The following is a 25,938-nucleotide window of genomic DNA, read 5'->3' on the forward strand; positions in this document are numbered from 1 at the left end:
CCTTTTTCAACTGATTCTTGGCATCCACATGATAATTACCACAATGCTCTCAAAAGCCTAGTTCTGCTTTAAGGGTATTTTCTTCCTTTATTTCACCAAAGATTTTCACAAAATGCACCTGACTGATGACTGTTATCCAAAGGATTTGATGAATCCATGAAGCTTTGCCAGCTGCTTTCAATGGATCTATTTACCTTTACAGAGAATCGCAGATTCATTTTAAAAAAAAGCCAACAGGAACCTCTTACCTGCATAAAAGTCTGCATTACTACTCAAAAAAATAAAGTCATTACCCCACTTCCACATACAGAATATAGTTTTAAAGTTATGCACCTTTTGGAGATAACTAAGTAGAGTTTAAAAGAAGTGGTATAGGTTTTGGAGGGAATTTACACTCTTATGAGATGTGGACGTTTTATATCTGTAAACATTCATGACTTGCTGACCTGCTTCCACAACAAAATTTAATACCCAAATAATTGAATTGTATGTGTGACATTCTTTCTTGTACCTTCTTAAAAGACTGTTGAGCCTCCCTACAGAAATACATTCTGCAAAGAAAGAAAGACCAGATTTTTTTAAAGAATATCACAACTTCAACAGGAAGCCTTATGCACTGTTTGCATACAGATTTGACTGCTAAGGACTTACCACACCCCACCAAAGGGCATCAGCATAGCTGGAGAAACCTGTCTTTCCATCTTCATCAACTGCATCCTTCTCAGCAAGATAAACAAAATAGGATGAAAAAATTAACCCCAAGAATCCAATGTACAACGTGGTTATGAGCTCCTATTAAAAGAGAAAGCAAACAAGCACATCAGGTTTGCATCATGCATATTCTATCATTGTAAAACATTGTAAAACACTGTAAATTATCTGGGGGTCTTTTGGATCACAGTAGAAAAATTAATCTGTTATATTTCAGGTATAAAATTTGCCTCCAGTGAAACAGGTAGTGCAGTAACTTGTTTTCTATTCATACCAGGTTAAAGAGTTCAAAAAGCTATCATTAATATGAGATCATTTGGGCAGCTAAATGTAGAGTGGGACATCTCTCCTAATTATGCCTTGTGAATGGAAATCATTCCACTTAACTGTCCACTTAAAACACTAAATCTCTAAACATTTTTAAAATATCAAAACAGCTTCAGAAATGCAGTTTCTGAACAGTACACGGAAATAACAGTGAAGAAATAACAACCATGTCATGTGATTATGGGCATATCTAAGCAATGAGCTTGTGTATCTGATGTTTACATTGCTTAAGATTAAACACTTTCATGTTGAGATAAAACAACTGAAGATAAAATACGTTGGGCAGGTGTAACCTCTACTTCAGTGCTGAAAAGCAAGGCCGGGGCAGTTTATTAGAAGAGACTTTTGTTAGGGCATGATGCAGTTCTTGTGAATATACAATTTTCTCTACAGATTTTTGGACAGGAAGGTTGTATCACAGCTGATGTGACTCCGGTGCAGGATTGTTACAGACTTCAGGAAAAGTGTGCTTGCACATTTAAACAAGCCAAAATGTGTGGTGTCCCAGATGCAAAAACCTGTAAAGCTTTTAAAAAGCAGGGCTATGTTGTATTCAAATGAGATATTCACATACCCCTCAGGAAAATCCAATACCTAGCTATGAGGGGAAAAAAACTTATTTTAATTCCTTGAAGTTTACATGCATTATTCTTATATTTTCTTTGCACATATTTAGCCATCTTTTCTTTATTAAACGTTGCACTACATCTTCACTGTCATCTTCCCTAAGGTTTCTCTTTCCATTTCTCTTTCCTTGCACCCAAACCAACAAGGAAATTAAAATACTTCCATAAGATAAAGTTAAAATTAAAACCTGTCTGAGAAGGATTGCCTCTAGTTCTAAAGTATGGCAGGTTTTCACAGATTTCCTGCAATACTCTACCCATGTTTCTTTAACTGTTTGTGACAGAAGGTTCAGTTTTATCATCAAACTTCCTTCAGATTTTCTTTTTTATTTTTTTCTTTTAATTTCCTTAAAAAAGCTTTCTGGGGAAAGGTATCCCTGGTATCTAGTAACTGCATTCAGCAGCAGGAACTGTACATATTTTTCCTTCTCCCAAGCATTAATTAAAATCTAGGTTCAACAAGTCTTAAGTGATCTTGGCACAAAGCAAAAATAGGTGTTTTTCCTCTAATCATTTAATAATGACCTAAATAATGAATTTTGATAGTATTTAGTTTGGCCCATGGGCAAGTCTTTTAATTCAAGCCTTAACTTTTTGCTAAATAAGGCAGCTGAAAGAGGAAATAAAACCCGGAGTTTCGGTAGTTCAGATTTCTGTGCGGGTCACCTTTATTTTCTCATCTTTATCTAATGATAATGGTACACTGTGTGCCTGCAGATACCACTTCACTGCTTTGAAAAGCTCCTTGTGTTAATGTACGTAACTGACTGTTTGTATCTCTGTAATTTTTCACAACTTTTTGACTTGCCTTCACAGTGTTTTTTCAGTGCAAGACGAAGCTGCAAAACACCTGAGACTGTAAGTTCTGTGATGCACAGGAGACCACAGCAGAAATGGAGGCTAATTCCTGTTGCCTGCTTACACAGAAAACACTTCTGCTTTCATGTCTAGTAGATTTGTGACTTCCTTCCACATCAACAAAAACCTCTTAGTTACACCTGGCACGTTGCTGACATCTGAGAGGTTAATAGATTTTACCTGTTACTGAGGAGCGTCCATCTCTGCTTGCTTTCAGTGTTGTCCCAGAGGACAGAATTAGAGAGTGGATGATAATTAGAATATTTCTGTTTTAAGTGGCTTTTGGGGGAGCAGGGAGGAAAATATGCTTTTCAGAAGTGCTATGCATAGACTTAGGAGATCCTTTCAAAGTGGCTGAATTATCAACAGGACTACTCAGCTTATTTCACCACTGGTGCCCCTCAGCTCCAGCACTATTCATCTAGAGACTGAAATCTTTTTAAGCAAAGGCCAGATGAAAGTATAATTGCCTTAGACTTTTTCTAAATGTCATCACTCTGTGTGACATATGTATAGGGAGAAAAACTAACACATGCCTATATTTAATTATAAGAACAATGACAGCAATCTCATACATACTGCATTTAATAAATAACAAAATAAAACTGAATATTGAGAGAGTTTTTGAAAACTTAGATAGATCTACATTTTCAGTTACGATAAGGACAACACAATACAAAGTTCAACACTTGGGAAAAATACAAGGAAATCCCAAATCTCAACTCATTGCTAACTCCCTCCTAAAAGCAGTAGAAGATCTCACAAAACAAGGTGAGTGATGAGAAAAAATAAGTGAGAGGCTTAAAAGCTGAAGCTAGATTGGCTAACTCAGTTTTTCAGTAAGCTGCCTGATTTCTCCATGTCTTTCCATCACCACATACCATATTGAATCATGTTTTGTTGCTTTTGGCGAGAAATCCTTGTATAAGCTCAACCTGCTGAAAATAGAAGAGCCAAACTGGGCCTGAGTGAGCTAATAAAGCTATATGTAAAATTCCAAAACACATGGAAATCATTGGTGACAACTTCACTGCGCTCCTCTGGGCCCACAGAGGTACAAATGCTTGCTATTTTCACAGGTCACAAAAATGTGGATTTATTTTCTCACATTGTTTAATGGTTATGGGCCCCATTTTTTCTCAAAGAGTATCAAACTCAAAAAATAGATGAGGACTTTGTTCTCTGCCAGAGAAGAAAAAGCAGCTGAGGTGTTTTTGTTTTGGTTTGGTGTTTTTTTGTTGTTTTTTTTTTTTTTTAAACAAAAATTTCTTTCAGGGACTGGATAGGAATAAAGGTTACCGTGTTAGAGTTTCAGCTACACTTGTCCAATGTCAATACAGAACTGTGTGTTTGATATTTTTTTTATTAATGTGTTAGTGGGTGATCTGCTTGGACAAGTACTACAGATCTGTAGAGTTTTATTTATCATCATAATCACTTCTTTGGGGTAGCAGAATTTCAGGTGCGTTTACTCATAAATGCACTTCTCCAAGGTGGTTTTTTTTTTTCCTTTTAAATCATTGAACTTATTTATGCTCGTGACATTTAAGATTTAAGTGTCGTATTTTGGAGATAGTATTTCCTGATTCTTGACTAAAACTCTGAACACCCACAGGAAAAAAATTTCTCAAACACCTCTGTAAGCAAATGTTGAGAAAGTGTATTTGGATATCAGCTCTGCCCTAGCTAGATATCCAGGCAATGTGAGCATAATAAATGGAGACCACACAGACTTGGAGCATTAAAAGTCATCCTGTTGTACAGTATGAAAGGAGGCCTTATACTGGAGCACTTTGGTGTGCATCACTGCTGCACAGCCATCGTGACAAAAAATTTCCTACAGTACTGGGGGGGGGGAGAATAAAGGGAAGAAAATTAAATTGTAGTATTAAATTAATCACTTGGATTAAGCACCTCCCATTCTCTGTCTCAGAATAAGTTTTCTAAATAGAAAATTTTAAAATGTCTGTGTGGAAATCTGTAAGTATTAGTCAGTGTCTGGGGAACAAATCTACACCCATAAAGCAGAAGTTCACCACCCTTAGAAGTCTGATGTGAACATTAATAGCAGAGTATTAGCCCTCCACAGTGTGGTATGATATGCAAAATTAAAAGGCTAATGCTGTAAGTTTCTGTTATACTGATAAAGCTGAGTGGGCTACAGAGATTCTGTGAAGACTCAAAATGAAGCCTACAACTAGAATTTTTTTAAAGTCTCCAGAAAAACTTCTAAGCTCTTCCTGCTTAATGGACTTTTAGACAGAACAATTGTTTCAAAGCTTCAACAGACACATAACTACTTATAGCCAAATTTACCTCTGAGACTGCACCCTTAAGAAAGCAACTTTTCTTGCATATTATCATAACATAGTTCATATTTTTATTTATAGAATGCATTTGAAAACTCCTTATTCAGGCAGAGAAAATAGAATTATTTAAATAATTTACTTTTCCGCTAGTATTTCTTTTTCCATGCAGCAACCAAGCAAGGAACACGTCTTCCATGAAGACAGTGGACAATATTTGCAATATAAAAGGCAGCCCATATAACTGCATTTAATAAATTATACTGAAGGATAACATCAAAGAGTACAGCAGTTCATTTCCAAAAAAAAAAAAACCCAAAACTGATGCTTAAACCCTGTTATCCACTGCCCTGAATAGTTAAGAATAGTTTCCCATTCTAAAAATAGAAAGAAACACATGATAGACTTTTAAAGTATTTTTATTCTTGCAACAGAGAAGTACATTTAAACCAGACTATGATTTGAAGTCCACAAAAGGAATTTACTAAAGTAAACAAAATGCTGGGGATCCTTAAAGGTCAAGTACCTGACGATGTATGAAAACAACTGATCCCAAAAGTCTCCAGGTGCCTCCCTGTCGATCCACATGGAGCATGCGAAGTATCTGGAGAAATCGGATGCCCCTGCAAGAAAAACAGGGCATTAAATAAAAAATACTGCTCTGTCTACCCACAGCTGGCTACATTCACTAGTGTGCTGCCATATTAGAGAACTGTGATAGCAACGCCCCTGACCAGGGTTGCATCTCAGATTTGAGGCATCTCAGTAGACTCTGTGTTTAGATTTCATTATAGTCAGATATATATAAATAGGAAAAGAATTATTTAACAGAAAAACAAAGAAGCTCAGGGGAAAGTTGCCTATTTTATATGATTCTGATTGTCAAATGCCTCCTTTCCAATGAAAACCAGTGCTTCAAGGTTTGCTAACACAAGTAGGAGCAAACTTTTTTCTCTATTTGCCAAAAGCAGAATATGAATCAAACATGGTATCACTGACGTCCTTCTTATGTGAGTTATAGAAATGATCTAATTGGAAATAGATACAGTTCTATGTCTTTTTAGGACAATAAGTGAATCATAACCTCCATATTTTCAACTAATGAAAAATAATTGTCCATATGGTTCCTCAGTGTAGTTTTATTCCATGGAAATATTTTATTTAGTCATACTTTTGACAATGAACTTTGTTTGCCTACAGTCATCCACCTTAGTGACCTATCCCTGAAACAAACCAGTGAAGAGCAGGAAAGGATACATGCTGAATTCATCCATGTGAAAACTTTTCACTAAAAGTATTTTTGGCTCTTTTTATGTACCCTTAAAATTTTGTTGTGGATGTAGGTTTTGCTTTTTACCTCAGACTTCTTATTTCAAGTCCACTGTGGCTGCATTTTTCTGGGCTACACCTGAAAGCTGGAAACTCAGCCATCCTGCAGCCACTGGTGTTACTCACTCTGGGAAGGCAGGTTGTCTTCTGCAATAACCAACTCTTCCTTTATTCAGAAAGCAGGTGTTCTGAGCTCTCACAGCTGACAGTCAAACGATCAAAAGCTTGTCATCAAAAGCACTCAACAATCCTGACTATCAATCACGTATCAGTGACCAGGTACATGAACACCATGGTTTGTTATTTATTTGATATGCCATTGGAATAACAATTTTAATTAGCAGGAAACTTTTAAAGATTCACTTAAAACCTGCTAATTAAAACACGAGTTCAAGAATTACAAGGCTACCAAATATGTGAGAACCAACAGACTTACACAATGCAATTGCTCACTGGTTGCTCCTCTCAGGAGGGGAGAGATCTACATGTAACACCCCTGTACAATTATTAGACACATCTCTGGATGCCACAATCAGACCTTGATTTTCCTGTCTTCTGAATCCAAGCTGGTTACAGCTATATTACTGCCAAGTGCTGACATGCATGGTACAGGCTGGCAGTTTTACAAACAGAGGTTTAAAAAACATGACAGTGAACAAGAAAATCCAGATAGCCCCCAAACATGCACAACACATATCCACTGAAAAGGAAAAAGGAATTTGTTGGAATGAAGACCTCTTTTATCAATTTGGTGACCTTGAAACAGTGAGGAGGCTGGAGGATTCTGCTGGAAGCTCTGCTGCTTGGTTCCAGTCTCACTGGTTGCTGCAGTGAGCAAAACATCAACCTGTCACACCTGGGGGATCTGGAGCCTGGAACTTCATTCTACGAGTAAACAACCTAACATGTGTGCACCCATGTTTTCTGGGACTGCTGGGATTGGAGGGAGGTACAAAGAGGACCTTAACAGTACACCTTAAAAGCAACAAAAGCAAAGACAAGGTATGTGAGATTCATTCCTTCCTAACTCAACAACACTCACGTCACAGTTCTGAGGAAATCTGATGGAACTAACACTTGTCTGACCCTGATGGTTTTTCAGTGGAGCAATAACAACACTGCAGAGATGTGGGTTAAGCTTCTCTGTCAGAGCATTCTGAGATGTAGTACAGTGACTGTGTGATTGAACACTGGGAAAGGCTGCACTGAGCCCAAACCCAACTGGGTCACACATCAACACAGAGCAGGCCTTTCCATAAGAGTCCTTCCTACACTTCTAGTTGAATTCAACAAAATCTTTGGAATTTTCACATTCGCCCTCCTCTTCTCCTATACAAGCTGATAAATCACATTCATGTTGCTCGTGTGAGCCTTTATTATCATGTAAGGATTAATGTTCTATGGTAAGAGTCACCTTAAAAATGCTTTATACCTGTAGTTCCCTCCAGTGTTTGTTTACACAGCTAGAGAGTTTAGATAGTACTGTACATTCTCACTTCCCAGTGATCAGATTGCATTGGAAATCAGAGGCTTGTAACAGAACATGCAACATGTCTTGCAAGTTAAGTTAGAAGCTTATCATTCTTTTCTTCTATTTATCCACTTTTCCTCCCAAAACAAGCTTGCAGTGCTTGATGCAAGCTGAACAAACACTGTAGACATCAAATGTTTCTGGTTCATGTACAGTATGAGTTACTTGTGCCAAACAAATCCACCAAAGCATAATTACTCTTTAAACAAAGTAATTACTCATACTCAAAAAGTACCGAGTTAAGTGCTGTCTGGATTACTTCTTAAATAAACTGATGTTCTGTAATACTCTCTTGTCTCAGAAGGAGAGCTGTTTGATGTTTTATATAGGACAGAACATTTAGTTTTTTTCCATTTGGCTTCAGCATTCCCACCATTTTTCATATGCCTTGTTCCTGTACTCTTGTTCCCCAGCAGTGATCAAGCACAAAAGCATACAGTCTTCCACTGCCCAGTGTTTCAACAGAATAACTTTTCCTACATTAGGAAAATCAGAAATACATCTAATTCAGAAATCAGGAAATTAGATATACATCTGATGGTAACATCTATGGTACTGAAGAGCTACAGTCACTAGAAGAACATACCTTATTGCAGAGGTAGCAAACACCTGTCCATTAGATCCTATGCTCAGAACAATAATTGAGGCTACTACCACAATGAGATCTGTCAAAAAAAAAAAGGAAGAATGTATTAGTTTCTAGATCTCAGCAGTGAAACACATAAAAAATACAGACTGAGGAAAGAACTTTAAAAAAAAAGAAATTGTTACCTGAAATTTGGTGGGCAATAAGTTAATGTAATAGTTTCACATCAAAAACCCAATGACTACAGTTTCTTCCATGAATTTAATAACGGCAATTTCAAAAAACAGCAGCTTGCCACAAAAACAACAAATGCAAAGGCATATGTACACCCTAGAAATGAATCCACATTTTAGCTCACGGTTTTGGATTTACGAGGAAAAGTAAGGCTTTGCTTCACTCAGTAATGAAATGCATAAAGTCAAGTATCATGCGTACATACACATATACACTTGGTTTAAAAATTGTATCAAAGCTATAAAGCCAAGCTTTCAAAGTTTAGGGAACTGTCAGAACAAAGGTTTGCTAAAAAAAAAAAAAAAACAAACAGAGTTGTTGGTTTACTTTGTGACACAGTCTTTATTTGTATGAAAAAATAATTGTTTCCAGAGATCCTTATTTTTTGTTTCCACAACTCCACAGTTTACACAGTTCCAGCACTATACAATGCAAATGATGGATTGTGTTCGCAGTGCCAGCATCCTTTATTTTCTCTTATCCTAGTTCAGTGACCATGTCTGTTTCTTTTAATTATCGAACCTTACTCTAACATTATTTTGAGAAGATATTTTTCTTATTTCCTCACAGGCATTTCTGTGGTAAACCTCTTTAGAGCATCTCAATGCTTCACTTTCAAATTCTAACCAGAAAATAAAAGATAAATGGGTAGCAAATGTAGCCAGAAAGAGGAAAAGTTTTGGTAAATTTCCCTTGCCAGCTTTAAACAGGCAGTACTTTATTCTTCAGAGCACTCAACATTATATAGCACTTCAAAAAACCCAGCGCCGGCTGACCTCACTTGCAGCTGTGAGAGCTCAGAACCTCTGTAACCCGACTTCAAAGTCTTCAGTTGGACATCCAGAAAATGAGGCACACTTGTGCAAACTGATTTAACTGACTGCCACAGAGTTTCCGTGCGATGCCTGGGCAAGATGCAGGACAGAATCCAACTTGAGAGGCAGCAGCAGTTTCCTTCAGAAAGGTTAACTTGTTTTTTCCTCCCCTTTAAAAATTCGCCTGCCGCGTTCACAACCGTGTCGTTGCTGCAACAAATATTGCAGAGGTTCTACAACCAACAGTATCCTTCACTCCCTGACTTGGATTAATTTCCAGTATCATATGGCTTTTGCTGTAAAAGATGGATTCCTCCCCAGGGGATAGCACTCAGTCAGTTTAAAGAGTGTGCAACCATAATTGTACATTTATGAAAATGAAAATAAAGAAAGGGAAGGATGAGGCTACAGGAAGAGCTTCCATTTGGGGATAATCTTAACTTTTGAAGGTCTAACTTTCCAAATTTTTCATGCTATTCTTTATTATGTATATGTGTGAACATATGTTTGTAAATACCAGAATTTAGGGTGGGTTTTCTCCCTATCACATCATAATACAGATCTTTGCTCTTAATCAAATGATGCACCCGTGTCCTTACTAAATTATCAGACATATCCATATCCATCCAATGACCAGCATTGAAGGAGGAAAAGACTGACTCTCAGGAAATGAGTTTCAATCAGGTAGCGAGAGTAAAATAGATTTTTTATTTGTTCTTTCTACTTTTCTGAAAGTGTTCTACATGGTAGAGATATTTCTGTTCTTTTATCCCCTCTTCTTCTCTGTTCCTAGTTCTTACTTTAGTTTCCAATCTTTAGGCTTCTCTCAGTAATCTCAGTTTACAGGTCCAAATAGTCCTATTTTACAGTCCAGCTCTTTCACTGCCACCTTTCAATCCCATGTATTTTCAGCCCCTGCTGTTTTTCCTTCAACCTCCTGATGGTTTTTCAGTCTCCCTAAACACTCTTCTCCCAAACCTTTACATCCTCATCCACCCTCCTGTCATTTTACTGAGTCTGTATGTCCCAGCTCATTCCTTCTACCTCAGCATTCGAGCCTGGTATTTTCCATGTGCCCTGGGCAGATCCAGGAAGAACACTGTAAAACCAAAATCAACAGATTTTCCACTTCCAGCCCCAGCATTACTGCTCCAAGAAACCTGAAATTTGAATTGTGCAGGCTCACTGCAGTTTCAGTCTCTGAGAAATATAAGAGCATTCTCTAGCAGGGCATTTGAAGCATAAACAAGCTACCAAATTTTCAGGGGCGTGTTAGTCAGTTTGGATTTTCAGTGATAAACAAAAAGCTATTTTGTCATTAAATTTCAAGTGTCTGCTTCAAAGTTTGGAAGTGTTAGTGCTTCTCCATAAGAAAAGGTCAGAACTGCCTTTCTCAGGAACAGCTTAAACATCCTGCATGAAATGTCTCCACAAGACTCAAGCTGAAGCAGACACTGACATGGAAAACATCAGGATAAAGAGCCAACATTTGTTTAAATAACTTTTTCAACTCTAACAAGCACTAGTATTTAGAATAGCATCACACCAGTATTTATGGCAGTTCTTAAAAACTGAAGTGTCAAGGAAGTTCGGTAATTTAAAAAATCTGAATACCTGTAATTTATAAACAGCAATATGCAGATATTCTTCTTGAAGTTTCTACCTACTTATGTGTCTGCAAGCATGTCTGTACATACACAGGAGGTGTAGAGAGAAAAAAAGGACATGGCATATTCTATACAATACATGCACCACACGTGCAGACGACAGACCTACAGAGATCACATTCCCTGCAATTTAGCATGTGTAGTACTTTAAAAATCTCATCCACTGCTAGTCCACTGCGGCTTGCTGATGTTCTGAATCCTTGAAAAATTCCAAACAGCTATCATTTTAATATAAAAGATCAGTTTGCCAATATTACTTAGTTATACATAAACTGCAGCGTAGCACATAACACCTACATTGTAGCTCACCTGAGCACTGCTTTCTATTTGAGCAAATTTCTGATGTGTTTCTAATGTTTCCAGAAGTTTACTTTCTAATGTGCAATTCTCAGCTTTTTCATTAGAAGTAATTAATCGTTTTTAAATTTAAAACAGTAATACTATTTGTATTTTATTTCATATTTTATTGCTGTGCTATATTACAGAATGTAAACAGTCCTCAGCTTAAAGGAGTGTTCTTAGTAGTCTGAAGATAATAAGATGTCCACAAGGACTTAAAATACACAGACTATATGCACAAATTTGAGTTTGATTTTATATCACTTTTTTTTGCTGAATTTTTGTGTTCTATCAGCATTTCATGAATTATAAAGATAACTGGAGCTTTACATACCAGGTGCTGCTGCTTTTTCAGAGCTGTATACATAAACAAATTAAAGGTGCTTATAAATAAAGTTCTACTGTGCTTTTCTTAAGGACAGTATAAGATGGACACACTATGCAGGCTTGAGTTTTTACACCAGTAACTTTTGTCCCCCTTACATCTTTCAAACTGCATCCTGTCAAAACCAGGAGAAACAAAAGCTAATTCATAAATTGGCTCTTTTGTGATATTTTCTGCAACAACAACAAAAGGATAAAAGGTTGTGAAAGGGCATTCATTCTCTTGATTTTGCCTGTGCTTGGTACCTGCTTTTCATAAAACCCTAATTAGGTTGGGATTCTCAGAAGCATTTAGCTCCCAGCCCAACCTACTGAAATAGTAAGTAATGGAAGTGTTAAATTAGTATTTCAGAAAGGAATCACTATTGCTGCTGCTGCCATGGGACATAGCAGCACACACTAAACATGCTCATTCTGTGAACTGGGGAATGAAGAAGCATGAAGAGAAAAAGGGATTTTTCTAAGGATTCTTGGTATTCTGGGAATTAATTCAATATATGTCTCCTGACAGGTTATTTAATGATAGAATTGTCTTTTCTCGCATACATGTAATCATCTACAATCTGTCTGCAAAAAGGAGAAAAATTAGGCTAATTTTAGAAAATCTACCTAAGAAATTAAAAAAAAAAAAAAAAGATTTACGAGGTAGGGAAATTGCATCATTTTCCATTGCACCTAAAATGTTAAAATACCATTCAAGAAATAATGTGTCCTATCTTAACATTTTCCTTTCCCAGTTATAGAAGTTGCACATTAACATACTATTTTAAGCAGCATAGAATTCAATAATATTTTAAAAGTTTATAAAAGAAAGCAATAATTAGGCTTGACTACTAAAACTCTTTCAAGTAATCAGCACCAAAGTAATTTTTATTTACAATTAGAGAGGGGAGGAAAGGAGGAAAGATAATGGAAGAAATTAAAGAAATTCAAAATTGAACTTTCTAAGAATGAATTCAAATTTTAGTGTGAACAGAAACCCACAGAAAAAATCTCCCTGCTGCCAAAGAAATTTCAGTGGAATTTTTCTGATTTTAAAAGACAGACTTTTGTATTAATGCAGAAGTAAAATGAATACCTTATTTTTACATTCTGTTCTAACCTTTAATTTCTTTTTCTAGTGTTTGTACTTTATTCGTGTTGATTTGAAAATTATAGGATGAGTCAGGATGATTCTTGTTCCTCAATAACCCAAAACTGAGTACAGCAGCTCACCACATTATTCACTACTTACATCTAGATATATAATAGAATATTTTGTTTCCTGAGTTTTTCCACTGTTCCATAGTGTCACAGATGGTTAAGGAAAAATCAGCTCATTCTCTCCCCTTTTACACCTCTGTCACTTTGCTCTATTTAAAACTCAATGAGTTTTAAATGTTTGACAAAAGTAAAATTTGCAGCTCTGTATAATGGACTCCATGATTTTATGGTCTATTATAATTTTGTACAAACACCATCACTTTTTATTAATCCCTCACTGTTCCACAGGTTCTATTAGTTACCTCTCCTAAACTCCCTCCTGCTCCAGAAATGCTACTTACAATAGTCCCTCAAACCATCTAAAATTGTTTAACTTTACTACTACCCAATAAAATTTTTCCTGAGTTCTACTTTTCCCATTTCCACGTTTTTCTCAATTTACACTCACCTTTGTGTTTGCTTTCTACAGGAGACCTAAAGAAGGACTTTGTGTCCAAAATCTTATCAATTTTCTCCAATTAAACAAATAGATTTGGTCGTTTCTTCACTTTACAGTTCTGTGTTTCTAAGGCTGATGTCTGCCTGTGTCTCACAGCCACATTTTAAATGTTCAGTTCTAGCAATCCCAAAGGAGAAATAATTGCATAGGTTCACAAAGCAGATAAATGCTAGAGGAACAGACACAGTTCAGCTGCAATAAGCTCTCTGCAGTAGCTGACACCTTTACTTTAAAACAAAGAAGGAGGGGGGAAAGAGTTCAAATCTTACCGATGATCGATATTGGCTTTCTGGCAAACCGGATTCTTCCCTGGAAGCCAACATATTTACTCCTGCAGCCTGCAGACCACAGCCGGACCAAATATTCAGCACCGAAAAACACAACCAGGACTATTTCCTATCAGAAGTAAAAGGAGAAGATATCAGGGTTTTTTTTTTTCATTAGAAGTCAGGTTACAGTTTGCACATCTAATTTATTCCTATGACTAATACAAATAAGTTTGTTGAGATGAATGATGCAATAAAAAGGATTGTGCCTAATCTGTTTGCTTTTTATGTGCATATGTCAGCTAGTACATAAAACTGAGATATAATCTGTTCCTGAATGTGATTTGCATGAATAAATGGATGGTTTCATTCCATCAGTCTATCATAGGGAAAATCACGATTTTCTTCTTCTTTTGTTTCTTTCAAAAACTTAAAATTTTTAAAAATAAAGAGTGGAGGGAGGCTACAAGCACATAATTCCTAAAACTAGCAAGTATATGAAACATTTCTAGATCATGAAAAAGAATTTATGATCATAAAACCAAAAAGTGTAATTTCAATGTTTGTATACTTGAAATAGAATCACAGAACATGACAAAATGGAAGAGGCCCATAAGGATCAAATCCAACCCCCTGCTCCTTGCAGAACTACCTAAAACTAAACCATATGACTAAAAGTGTCATCCATATGCTCCTTGAACTGCCTCGGGCATGGTGCTCCCTGGGGAACCCATTCCAGTGACCGACCACTTCTCAGTAAAGAACCATTTCCTAATGTCAACCTGAACTTCCTCTGGAGCAGTTTCACTCCCTTTCCTGTCCCACTGCTGGTCTAATAGTTTGATGTCCTTCTTATATTGAGGCACCCAAAACTGCACAGGACTCAAGGTGGGGCTGCACCTTTGCAGGTGGGACAATCACCTCCCTTGATCACTGGGTGTGCTGGGCACCCAGGACACAGGTGACCCTTTTGGCTTCCAGGGCACACTGGTGACTCGTATTGAACTTGCCATCAACCAAAAACCCCAGATCCCTTTCTGCAGGGCTGCTCTTCAGCCTCTTGTCGCCCAGTTTGCACGTGTAACCAGCATGGCCTTGTCCCACATGAAGAATAAATCTCTTGCTCTTGTAAAATTTCATACAGTTGGTGATTGCCCAGTTCTCTGGTCTATCCAGATCTCTCTGTAAGGCCACTGTACCCTCAAGGGAGTCCACAGCTCTTCCCAGTTTAGAATTGTTGTCAAACAATGTATATCTGATTCCTGAGTCTGGATCATTTATAAAAACATTGAAAAGCACTGGCTGTAAAGTTGAGTCCTAGGGAACCCCACTGGTGACTGACTGCCAGTCTGATGTCATAACCCTTTGAGCCATTGTATAGCTTGTCTAGCTGTGTGCTGGACAGTTTATCCAGAAAGATTTAGTGAGAGACATACCAAAAACTTCACTAAAATTCAAAACCACCACATCTGCTGCCTTCCTGTGGTCAGCTGTCAGTGACCTGGTCATAAAGGGAATTTAAGTTGGTTAAGCAGGACTTTCCCCTCATGAACTCATGCTGGCTGTAACCAGTGACTGTCTTGTCACTGGTGTGTTTTTTGGCAACCCTCAAAACAACCTTCTCCATAATTTTACCAGGCACTGAAGTGAGGTTGATAGGTCTGCAATTACCAGGGTCTTCCTTCTTACCCTTCTTGAAAACTGGGACAACATTTGCCATCTTTCAGTTTAGTAGGACTTCTCCAGTGTCCCAAGACCATTGAGAAATGATGTCCCACAATGACATCTGCTAGATCTTTCAGTATCCTGGGATGAATCCCATCAGGCCCCTGTGCATTCACCTGGAGCAGCAAGACTCAAACAAGTTCAGGGTCGACTGGGATTTTATCATCCTCCCAGTCATGGTCTTCCAACAGAGCTCTGGGCTTCCCAGGGCCCATCATTGTTTTCGAAGACAGAGGTGAAGAAGGCATTAAATGTCTCTGCTCTGTCTACATGCCTATTTGTGAGGTGACTGATCTCATCAAGCAATGGCCCAATGCTATTTCTGATTCCCCTTTTGCTATTAACATATTTTTAAAAGTCCTTTTCACTGTCTTGCACAGCACTGGCCAGCCTGAACTCTAATCAAGCTTTGGCTGCACTAACTTCCTCTCTACCATGGTGGACAGAATCTCTGTAGTCCTCCTGTGTCACCTGTCCTTGTCCATACATTTTCTGCCTAAGTTCTAGAAGATCCTTGCTCAGCCAAGCTGCTCTTCTGCTCCACTTGCTTGACTTCTACACTTTGAATTGCCTGCTCCTGTGCTCTTAAGAGATGGCTCTTAAGGAGTGACCAGCGTTCGTAATAGTCCCCAAGACCTTGGAAAGCAGATTCCCAAGAGACTTTACCAAGTAGCTCCTTCAGCAGCCCCTAATCTTCCCTACCCACACCCAACATCAAAGTTTCACTGGAAGTTTTTCTTCTGTCTCCAACTTTTGAAACTCAACTAATTCATGGTCACTGTGACCAAGACAATCATCAATCACCACTTCACCCACAAGTCCCTCTCTTATTTACAAACAACAAATCTAGGAGGGCACCTTTCCTAATCGGTTACCTGCACCAAGAAGTTATCTTCAACATGCTCCAGAAATTTCCTGGACCTGATTTTATTCTCTGTATGACATTCCCAGTTGATATCTGGGAAGATAAAATCACCCATAAGGACAAGAGTAGCTGACGCAGAGATATTGCTTGATTATTTGCCTAATATTTATATACTATACTATTATATTATATTATGTTATGTTATATATAATAATTAATTGGTGTTGTCATTCTGGCTGGATGGTCAAGAGTAACTCCCACAATGACATCTGATTTATTTACTTTCCCCTTCATCCCTACCCAGAGGCTCTCAACCACATCATCACCAGCTGTAAGCACCATACAATCCAACTCTTTCCTTACACACAGTGCCCCCACCCCACCTCGCCTGCCCTGCCTACACCCTGAAGATCTTAAAAACTGTCCCTCATTCCCCCCCCAGTCACTGGACTCATCCCACAAGGTTTTACTTGTGCCAATCATTTCATAGTTCTGGGACTGGGTGCAAGCTGTGGGCTCCTGGTAGGTGTCTTTGTTCCTGAGAACCTGAGCTTTCCCTAGGATGGAATCCCACCCTATCCTTAACCTGGAGTGCTCTGCTGTGGATCTGGGTGGTACCAGAGCAGCACACCTCGCTGACTGAGGTGAGCTGTACATACACCATGTAAGATAAATGAATTACCTATATTTTAGTGTTCTTTCCCTCTACAGCACTACATTGCAAAGCACTCGTGCACAACCAAGGGTAAGATACTTTGAAATACTTCTAAAGAAAGCAGATTAGTAAAGATCACCACCTGGACAGATTTGTTGAGATCTTTGTTCCTTCCTTCCTTATTTTCCTCCACCATTTCAATATGCTAGCACAGCCAAAATACAGCTTCTAGGCTTTGTTCCAACCCAAACTGCATCCAGTAACTCAGAGCCACCAAACACCTACTACATAATTTATAGCTTCGGAAAATATTTGTATTTTAACTTAAACAAGAGTGTAATCTGCACCTGGGGAATTCTAAAGCACCCAAAGAGTGCACACACTTAAATCACAATTTTCACTGAGGGACAATACCAACGTGTCTTTAAAACCGACACTCTGGATGGCTGAAAAGAGACCAAAATATTTCAAAGCTGAAAACCAGATAAGAAAAACTCTAAACTAATATGCAAAACTTCATGTCAATTTGGATTTTTAACAAAGTTAGGTTCACGTTTCTGTATTCACTTCAGCCTCCTTGTTTTGCCTGGAATGAGAACCAAGAAAATGTGCACAGTCTTCCTCTGTTTTCATGGCACTTTCAGCCGGACTAAACCAAGTATTAGTATAAAGTTAAGAAAGTTTACAGCACAGTTTCCAGGCCGAAACACAAGAAAATACGCAACAAATTAACTCTCCAAGTTTGATTTTTTAATTAATGTATTATCTTGAGCATCCAGAAATAATTCTTCTAAATTTGTGTTCTGTCTGAAATCTGAATGCGAACATTTATTCAAGCATAATAGTCAGAGCAAAACCCAAGAACAATCTGCAGAGGAAAACAATTCTTACATTTCTGGAATCTTGCAAAATGCTCTCTCACATTAAATTGTCTATGTTTTTTAGCAGGTTCCTGGTATCATCACTCAGTAGCATTTGTGTTCAAGTCACTTATCAGAGATCTCTTATTTCCATCAAAGGAAGCAGGACACTTTATGGCAGTGGAAGAATCATTTTTACAGATCTGCATATTAGAATCACTGCATCAGTTAGGTAAAAAATTGTATAGAAAGGAGACAAGCAGATAAGTGTTAAGGAAGCAAAAACTTCTTAGATTTCGGTTATTCCTTGATGATCTTTTGAGGGTACTTTTAAAAGCTGAAATTAAAACTGTATCTGGCCTAAGGGTATTTTAGTCTCAAGGCAAATGCCAGAACCTACAATTTCATTTCATCTACCAACAAGAACCCATCTTGGTTATGTCCAGGAAACCCTACTGAAGTAAATAAAGTTGCACAGTTAATGAAAGAAAAAAGAAGGAGGAAAAGGAGGAATTTGCATCTTCAAGACACTTGAAATTAATTACTGATCTCAGTTCATTTTGTCCATGACAGGTGTCCATATTACCAAAACCACAGCAATTAACATGTTTGTTGGCAGCCTCAGACAGGCAAAGACCAAAAAGGCATGGAAACTGGACAAACAGCATAGCTCTATAGATGGTCCCTCAAAAAAACCCAAGGAAGATTATGAAACTTACACTCTTGTTTTGTGTACTCCTGATGTAAGATAGGAGACATCCATTTCCAGGGCTGTCAAGGCTGATCAAGCTTCACCTCACTAAACTCACCTTTAAAAACACCCCTAACCTGCCTCCTTTTCCTCCTCTACACATAAACACTTTTCAGAACCTTAAATTTATTGCCTCATATTTACCTTCTGGTAAAGAAAAAAAAAACCCAGCAGTTTTCTGGAAAGTCAGAAAAAAGTACTTAATCCCACTGGAATGGCAACAAATGACGGTGAGGACTTGTGGACAAAACATGAACCAGATTAAAATCTGCAAAAATACTCTGCAAATTAAATTTACATTCATTTGTATGACAGTTTGAGATCTTTCTTCAGCTTTCTGAAATTTTCCAGAACCCTTGCGTTTGAAATGGGATTAGACTCACAAGGATCCCACAAAACTTTTTCATTTAGGCTCTCAGCATTATTTTTCCTCTTCTCCTGGAAATGGTCAAGGAAGAAATACAGGATGAAGGATTCTCAGCAGATTTCATAAACCTGGAAAGCCATTTGGCATCAACAGAAAGCCAGGGATGAACTCCTCTAATGAAACTGAAACCAAAAGTAACAAGTAGGAACAGACCATTACCTCATCAAAATAAGAGACACATCAGACTTGATCAAAATAGAGCTCATAAATACCCTTGGCTACTCTACCTTGCAGTCAGCTTTGAGTGTCAGCCTTACACTTTTCTCAGCGACCCTTCTCTGAACTCCTTTGAGGAAAGGAAGGGGAGCAAAAGCTGTGTATCCTTTGACCAGAACAGCTGCCATAAACTGTCAGAACATTTGACGTGACCACCTGAATGATCATGAGTCATTAGCAGCATTCCATTATTCTGTGCTTCTCCCTTTTGTCTGGAAAAAAGACCCAAAGCACACACCTACAGAATATTCTTTGCCCAGTCAGGTGGAAGGCCTTAAATTATTATTTTTTTTAATTTTATTTTTCTTAAGTCTAGCCACAGCATCAGTCTCCCCTCTGCCCAAATTAATCATAAAGTAATACATAAACATGTTTATGCTATTCTTAGTATAACTCCATTTTATTAGTTTTATGAAAAATATGAAAAAACTAAACTTAAAGGAAAATATGTATGCAAATAACTTCCATCCACATCTAATTCAATCAGCCAAATAAGAAACTCTTGTGGAAAAGCCGCCAACTTTTACCCAAGAATGTCATTGAGGACTAACTAAAAAAATGCTCGCATTAGCACAGAAAATCAACATTTTTATACAGGGGTGTGTGTAAATGAAATATATAGCCTGGAATTTACAATCTATTCCAGTACAGTTATGGATAACTGCACTGGAGAAGCAGGAGAAGGGAAGTTTGGCTTCAGTGATTAAAGTGCACACATGAAAAAGACGAGTATTTTCTCAGCTGCAGCTGTGTTTTAGGTGGAGAGCACACACAAGGCTCTCTTCACTTTTTTTATTGGAATATTTAGGTGCTCAGGTAAAAGGAGGAAGTGGGATGGCTAAATGAATAGTGTGTGCTCACGAAGATTCAATCAAGGAATGGCAGCTCCAGACAATGAAGCCTCAGAAGCAGGCATAAAGGTTTAATAGTCCAAATGTTTGCACACGTGTACTTATGTCCAAAATTTAATCTGATAACCTGTCTTCAAGGTTTCCCAGTTCTTAGAGTTGAAAATGTCAATTTAGTGACCTGTTTAGCTTAATAGCTACTCAAATGCTATGAAAACCTACTGATGCTGAAAATATTTATTTCTTACCATCACGCTTGCTCTTACAAAGATGACAGACATCATATGTGAAAATACAGTATCCAATATGCAGAAGAAAAAATGCCAAATGCTGCTAAGAGTCCTATAGTATCATTAGTTTGGTCAGACTTACATCTTTTAGATTAAACCAGTGCACTGAAATTTTAGAAGTCTGTTGTTTGGATACAAATGGATTTCTTTAACATTTCTTAAAAAAATGTTTCCATGCACACCTGATAAATATGCTGAATTTGCTGACTTCATAAAGGGACTATCCTTATCTTTCAGTTTATCAACATTTGCTGTTTCCTGTATGGAATGAAGCTGTACACCACTGAGGGAAGCACATGTGACAACTACCATTCAAATAAGCTGGGTGAATCAGAGAGATTTTTTTTTTTCTATTTAAGCAGGCAACAATTTTTCTACAAAAAAAATTAACTACAGCATCAGCTATTTTTGAGCAGGACTTTTTTCTCAGTTACTTAATTCTTAAAGATACCACTAAGGCAAACATAATCAAATAGTGAATCCATCAGATTCAGTAAATTAGTGCCTGAAGTTCTTAATTTCTCTATAGATCCACTAGTACCCCACAGGAGCCTTCCAGCTCTCCAACAGCATGTCCCTGAAGGGACCACCTCTGGTAGGAGGGGAAGGGTTTAGCTTTGCTCCTGAAGTGGATTTATCCAATGTGAATATGCACTTCAGAATTGTAAATAATTATTTCCATGTTTCTTAACCTTTTGATTTGGGAGGCTGTCAAAATTCCAAGGAGCGGAATTGAAAAAATCCTGCATGTACCTCTCCACCTTCCTCTCACTCCCAAGAAAGAAATGTTTTTTTAGTCTCTTGGGCCACATTCTGAAACCACTTTGCACAGAGAACTCTGTATAAAGCCAGAGGTAGTAAAATTTGACTAAGGGCATTATGAGTTGGCCCCTTGTTAATTTGCCTCATAGTTATTGCACAGTGATTTCCATTTTAGACAGTTCAAAAGCACACAGCAATCACCCAACACAACACATTCTGTAATGCATTAGGGCAACCTACCAGGTAATATAACCCACAAGAATAATTGTTTTATAATTCACATCGAGATTTGATTCTAGAAAGGCAGTGGCAACTGAGCAAGATCACTTAGCAGACAACTTAAGCTCATGGAATGTGTTGAAAGTGCTGTGGACTCATTTTTTTTTTTTTTGCTAATATGTTTAATGTATGAAACAATATCCCATATCTATTTTAATAATAAAATATTCCTGATCTGTTTTTTCATCTTCCCACAGATCGACATGAAGTTTAGGAACAAACAAGGATTTTCCTCCTTTTTTGTCTCTCACAAGTTTAGAGGAATAAAAGAATAGAGCAAAAGCTTTTGAGTCATGTACTTATTTTTATTCTACACTAACATAGCCTGACTCACAGTTTACAAGAATTAGTGTATTTTTCTACTGAGGCAGTTTACCTGCCAGTGCCTTTAAGGGACCAGACACCTCATTAACACCTGCTTTTACACAGGCAATATACACTGCACTAATATCACAAAATACCACTAAATATTATAGGACCTACTCTACATGCCATAACCTGTAAAATATCCATTATCAGCAGGAAGAAATGATGTGGTGAGGCCAGCAGGAGCACCTGTGAACTTCAGGTATTTGACTATCAGTGTATCACTTTATTAAACAGACCTGGAGATAGCCTTAAGTGTTAATGCCACGTGGCAAAGACCAGATTTAGAATTATAAATTGGCACAAAGGCAAGAAATAGATAAAAATTCCATTACTTTCTAACACTGACTGCTTTGATGAGATGGAGAAAATGCCCTCAAACCTATTAGAACGTGCACTTCACCATAAATCATAGAGATGACTCAATTAGGCTTGTTGCAGCCTTGTTTCTACTCTGCAACAGGTTGAAGATGGCACAGCATTTGATGATTTGACTACATAGCTTAAATGGGAGAAGGGGCAAAAGCAGCAATAAGCAAAAAGAACAGGAAAGCTCCCCCACTGCAGACAGGAAAAGTGTGTCATCTTTTCAAAACACTCACTTTGAAAATAGTGTCATTCAAAAAAGAAAAGCCCTCCTGATGTCCAGTTCAGAAACAGAGCAGTCAAATACAGACATGCCTTACCTGCTTTAAGTAAACCAGCTATCACTTGGTACTCTGAAGTTTGGGTACTCTGAAAAGCCTTGCCTGTATGTACAGCAGGAAGATGTACATGTTCACAGCATATGATGCAGAAGAAATCATATAAAAGCAAAACTGAGCAGTGACTTTGTGAGAGCCACATAACAATGGGACCCATCTGCAGCCTAGAACTCTTCCCTAAGATCCTCCCCTTAAGCCCTGACTCCTAAGTACAGCCACAGCATGAGTCTCTGGCCTGAAAAACTTAGGCAGCAGCTGATGTGGGAACTCCTGATCTCACATTTCAGCCTTTTCTCCAGCAGAATTTGCAAACATGGGAATGCCAATCCATGCTAAATGCAGTCACTACATGAGAATTGCTAGAAACCAAGCCATGCAAGAGGGCAGCAAGGACCTACAACAGAGGCAACAAGTGAGGACCCTGAAAACAGAGTCTTTATAAGGGTATTTTGTACCCCTGGTGCAGTAGTGCTATGAACTACAGGTGTTTATGTGTTTGGAAGATATGATGCTGCTTTTCCTAGCAAAGAAACACGTCAGAGGAAAGCAGATGCATGAAGTCTGTCTCCAAGAGGAAGAGGTACCACAGGACCTGATCCATCTAGAAAAACCACTGGAATCCAGGATCCACCCCTGTTGAAACAGGGAAGGTGATGGCAGCTGAAACACTAAGAATATCCACCTTGTTTGTGACTCTGCTTCTGGGACAGCACATGCCCTTTAAAGTCTTACCCAATAAGCCTGAAAAAGCTGCAGTAGGAAATCACCCATCAGGAGAATATGAGCAGAATGTGGTGACCCCTGGTGAAAGAAAAGACTCAGAGGCACTTTAACTGTTTTAATAGATAATAGTTTTGTAAGAAAGTCTTCCTTTTTCTTTTCACTGAAAACAGGCCACTATCAGAGATGTAACACTGGGATAATTAAGCATTTGGTCCAATCCAGTATATCAATTCCTGCACAGTTTTGCCACTATCACTTAGCCTGAAAATGCTGCACGGATTTCACATTTGGATTATGTGCTCTGACTTGGAAAGTATGTTGAGATGAACAATATTTGGTCCCTCCTTCATTCCGGTTGCAATGATAGCAACATTACATATATCATGACATACAATTAAAATTAAATTAATGAAGTTGAATCAATATGATTTATAGCAAAACCAATCTATTTTCTAAAAGTCAAGAACACTCTTGATATTCTTAAAACAAAAAGTAATTAACATCATGACATTAAATCAGAGAACACTTCTCACCTCTAAGACTTTCATTATACAAATTGATTGTTTATTGTGGTCTGTTACTCACGTTGTGTAAAAACATCATGTTTATGATAAAAATAATATTTTATTCTTGTTTTTAGAACAGCACAATTAGTGAAATTAGTCCCACAGCTATGAAGATCTCTTTTTGCAAGTTTTTTTTACAATAAAAATAAAAATCTGTCTTTTGCAAACTACCATGGTGACCTCTCCTGGTAGAAAAATATATAACCTCTAACCATAGAAAACTTAATCAGATTAACCCTCAAAGGAGGAAATACATCTGGCCCACTTTATAGTTTCGTTTTTATATCCTTAAAGATCTAGATGCCATTTACAAATCAAAACTGACACACAAACTACTAGATATCAAGAAAACATTACAGCCTCCTGCTGTATAAGCAAAAGCCTAATCAAGAGGTTTTGGCAACTTTTTAAAAATAATTTTGAAATAGAATCATCATAGAATCAGATAAAATTATTACCTATCTATTAGGGAATTAAAACATGCAATAAAAAGGAAGGATAAAATGTTACTTAAAAGTGACATGAAGAAGAAGGGATGAAAAAAATAGATGGACATAAGCATACTTTACTGAAAACATAGTATTTCTGGTATAATTTTTTTAAATTAAAAAAATAATTTCCATGAAAACTTTATGTAAAAATACTCCTAAAGATGTTTAGCTCCTGTGGGGCAGGTGATTCTCTCCCTCTTTTCCACTCTCATGAAACCCCACCTGGAGTCCTGCGTCCAGCTCTGGGGCCCTGAGCGTAGCAAGGGAAGAGACCTGGTGGAGTGAATCCAGAGGAGGGACACAAAGGTGATCAGAGGACTGGAGCACCTCTGCTGTGAGGAAAGGCTGAAAAAGTTGGGGCTGTTCATCCTGGAAAAGAGAAGACTGTGTGGAGACCTCATGGCAGCCTTTCAGTATCTGATGGGAAGCCAGAGAGGGACTCTTCATCAGGAACTTTAGTGACAGGACAAGGGGGAATGGCTTCAAACTGAGAGTAGGCTTAGATTGGATATTAAGAAGAAATTCTTCCCTGTGAGGGTGGGGAGGCCCTGGCACAGGCTGCCCAGAGAAGCTGTGGCTGTCCCATCTCTGGAAGTGCCCAGTGCCAGACTGGATGGGGCTTGGAGCAACCTGGGATAGTGGGAGGTGTCCCTGCCCATGGCAGGAGGGTTAGAATGGGATGAGCTTTAAGGTCCCTTTCAACCCAAACCCTTCCATGATTCTATGACTTCAAGGTTTGCCTGTGGTCATTCAAAAACTCTCTGCTAATACATCAGCAACTCTCTGAGAATAGCTCAAGACATTTTATGCTTTGAACAGCCACCCAGCAATACTAAATATGAAAATATGTAAAGCTGTTGTGTAAAAGAAAGTAGAGTTTATCCCTCGGGAAGCCAACATGTCCGTGCAAGTTTGGTGACCTCCCAGAGAAGAAAGTGGCTGAAGCAGCATAACACTGCAGTGTTAAATCTTAAAAAAATATTTTAGAGATCATTCATAGAACAAGGAGTGTAAAAGGAAGACTTACATACAAGTTACAAATATTAAAAGTCAAAAAGAACAGTTAAGCAAGCCAAATTTTTATACTGAAAGACATCATAAGCAATCAGCACGGATTTGATCAATCAGTTCAACTCACAGGGAAAATTTCAACAAGTGAAAGCAAAAAAGTAAAATGGTTGGAACTCTGGGAGATATGGTCAGTGGAAACAGAGTTGATCTATGACAGGGATCCAAGGTAATGTTAAAAGTGCATAAATTTATTTTAAGAACAAGTAGATAAACCCCAATTTTAGTATTTAAGGACTACTTTTTACTTTTTAAATTATTTATTGCCAAATCATCTCTAAATTTATCAGTGAAGAGCTGAAGTATGAAATTACTTCAAGCAGGCAGGGTTTCTAGTTAATTCTTAATTTCTCAGAATATGCATTTTGACAGAATTTTATGTTACAAAAAGACAACAAACAAGCAACAGGTAAAGACAAAAAGAAAACTGTCAGGTTTTTGCCTTCTTCAAGATGAACACTGTTCAAGAGCCAAATTCCTGTCAGAAAAGCACAGGCAGATGCAGCTCTGCAGATCGGGCAGGAATGGCAAACTCATCCTGCATTCAGTCACATGGAATTTAAGGAGCACTTATGAAAACCTTTGGGCAGGAAGCAGATAAACACAAAGGAGTCAATTCTATCAAAGACAGTGAACAGTGTTGGCTCAAGATTGAGTGTAG

The 25,938-nt window shown here is 37.9% G+C and overlaps 1 protein-coding gene across 1 annotated transcript in view; it reads right to left on the minus strand.

Moving 5' to 3' along the window:
• The window catches only part of LOC103760656 (potassium voltage-gated channel subfamily KQT member 1-like), a 472,219-nt gene that overhangs the window by 425,070 nt on the left and 21,211 nt on the right, over positions 1-25,938 (minus strand). Inside the window, exons 3-6 of the mRNA XM_029965019.1 lie at positions 13,685-13,811; positions 8,275-8,353; positions 5,355-5,451; positions 652-792 (exon numbers count right to left, since the gene is read on the minus strand). Coding sequence (XP_029820879.1) covers positions 652-792; positions 5,355-5,451; positions 8,275-8,353; positions 13,685-13,811 — 444 coding nt within the window. The remainder of the gene's footprint in view (positions 1-651; positions 793-5,354; positions 5,452-8,274; positions 8,354-13,684; positions 13,812-25,938) is intronic.

Source organism: Manacus vitellinus, unplaced genomic scaffold, assembly GCF_001715985.3.
Source record: "Manacus vitellinus isolate BGI_N305 unplaced genomic scaffold, ASM171598v3 scaffold_88_pilon, whole genome shotgun sequence".
Lineage (NCBI taxonomy): Eukaryota > Metazoa > Chordata > Aves > Passeriformes > Pipridae > Manacus > Manacus vitellinus.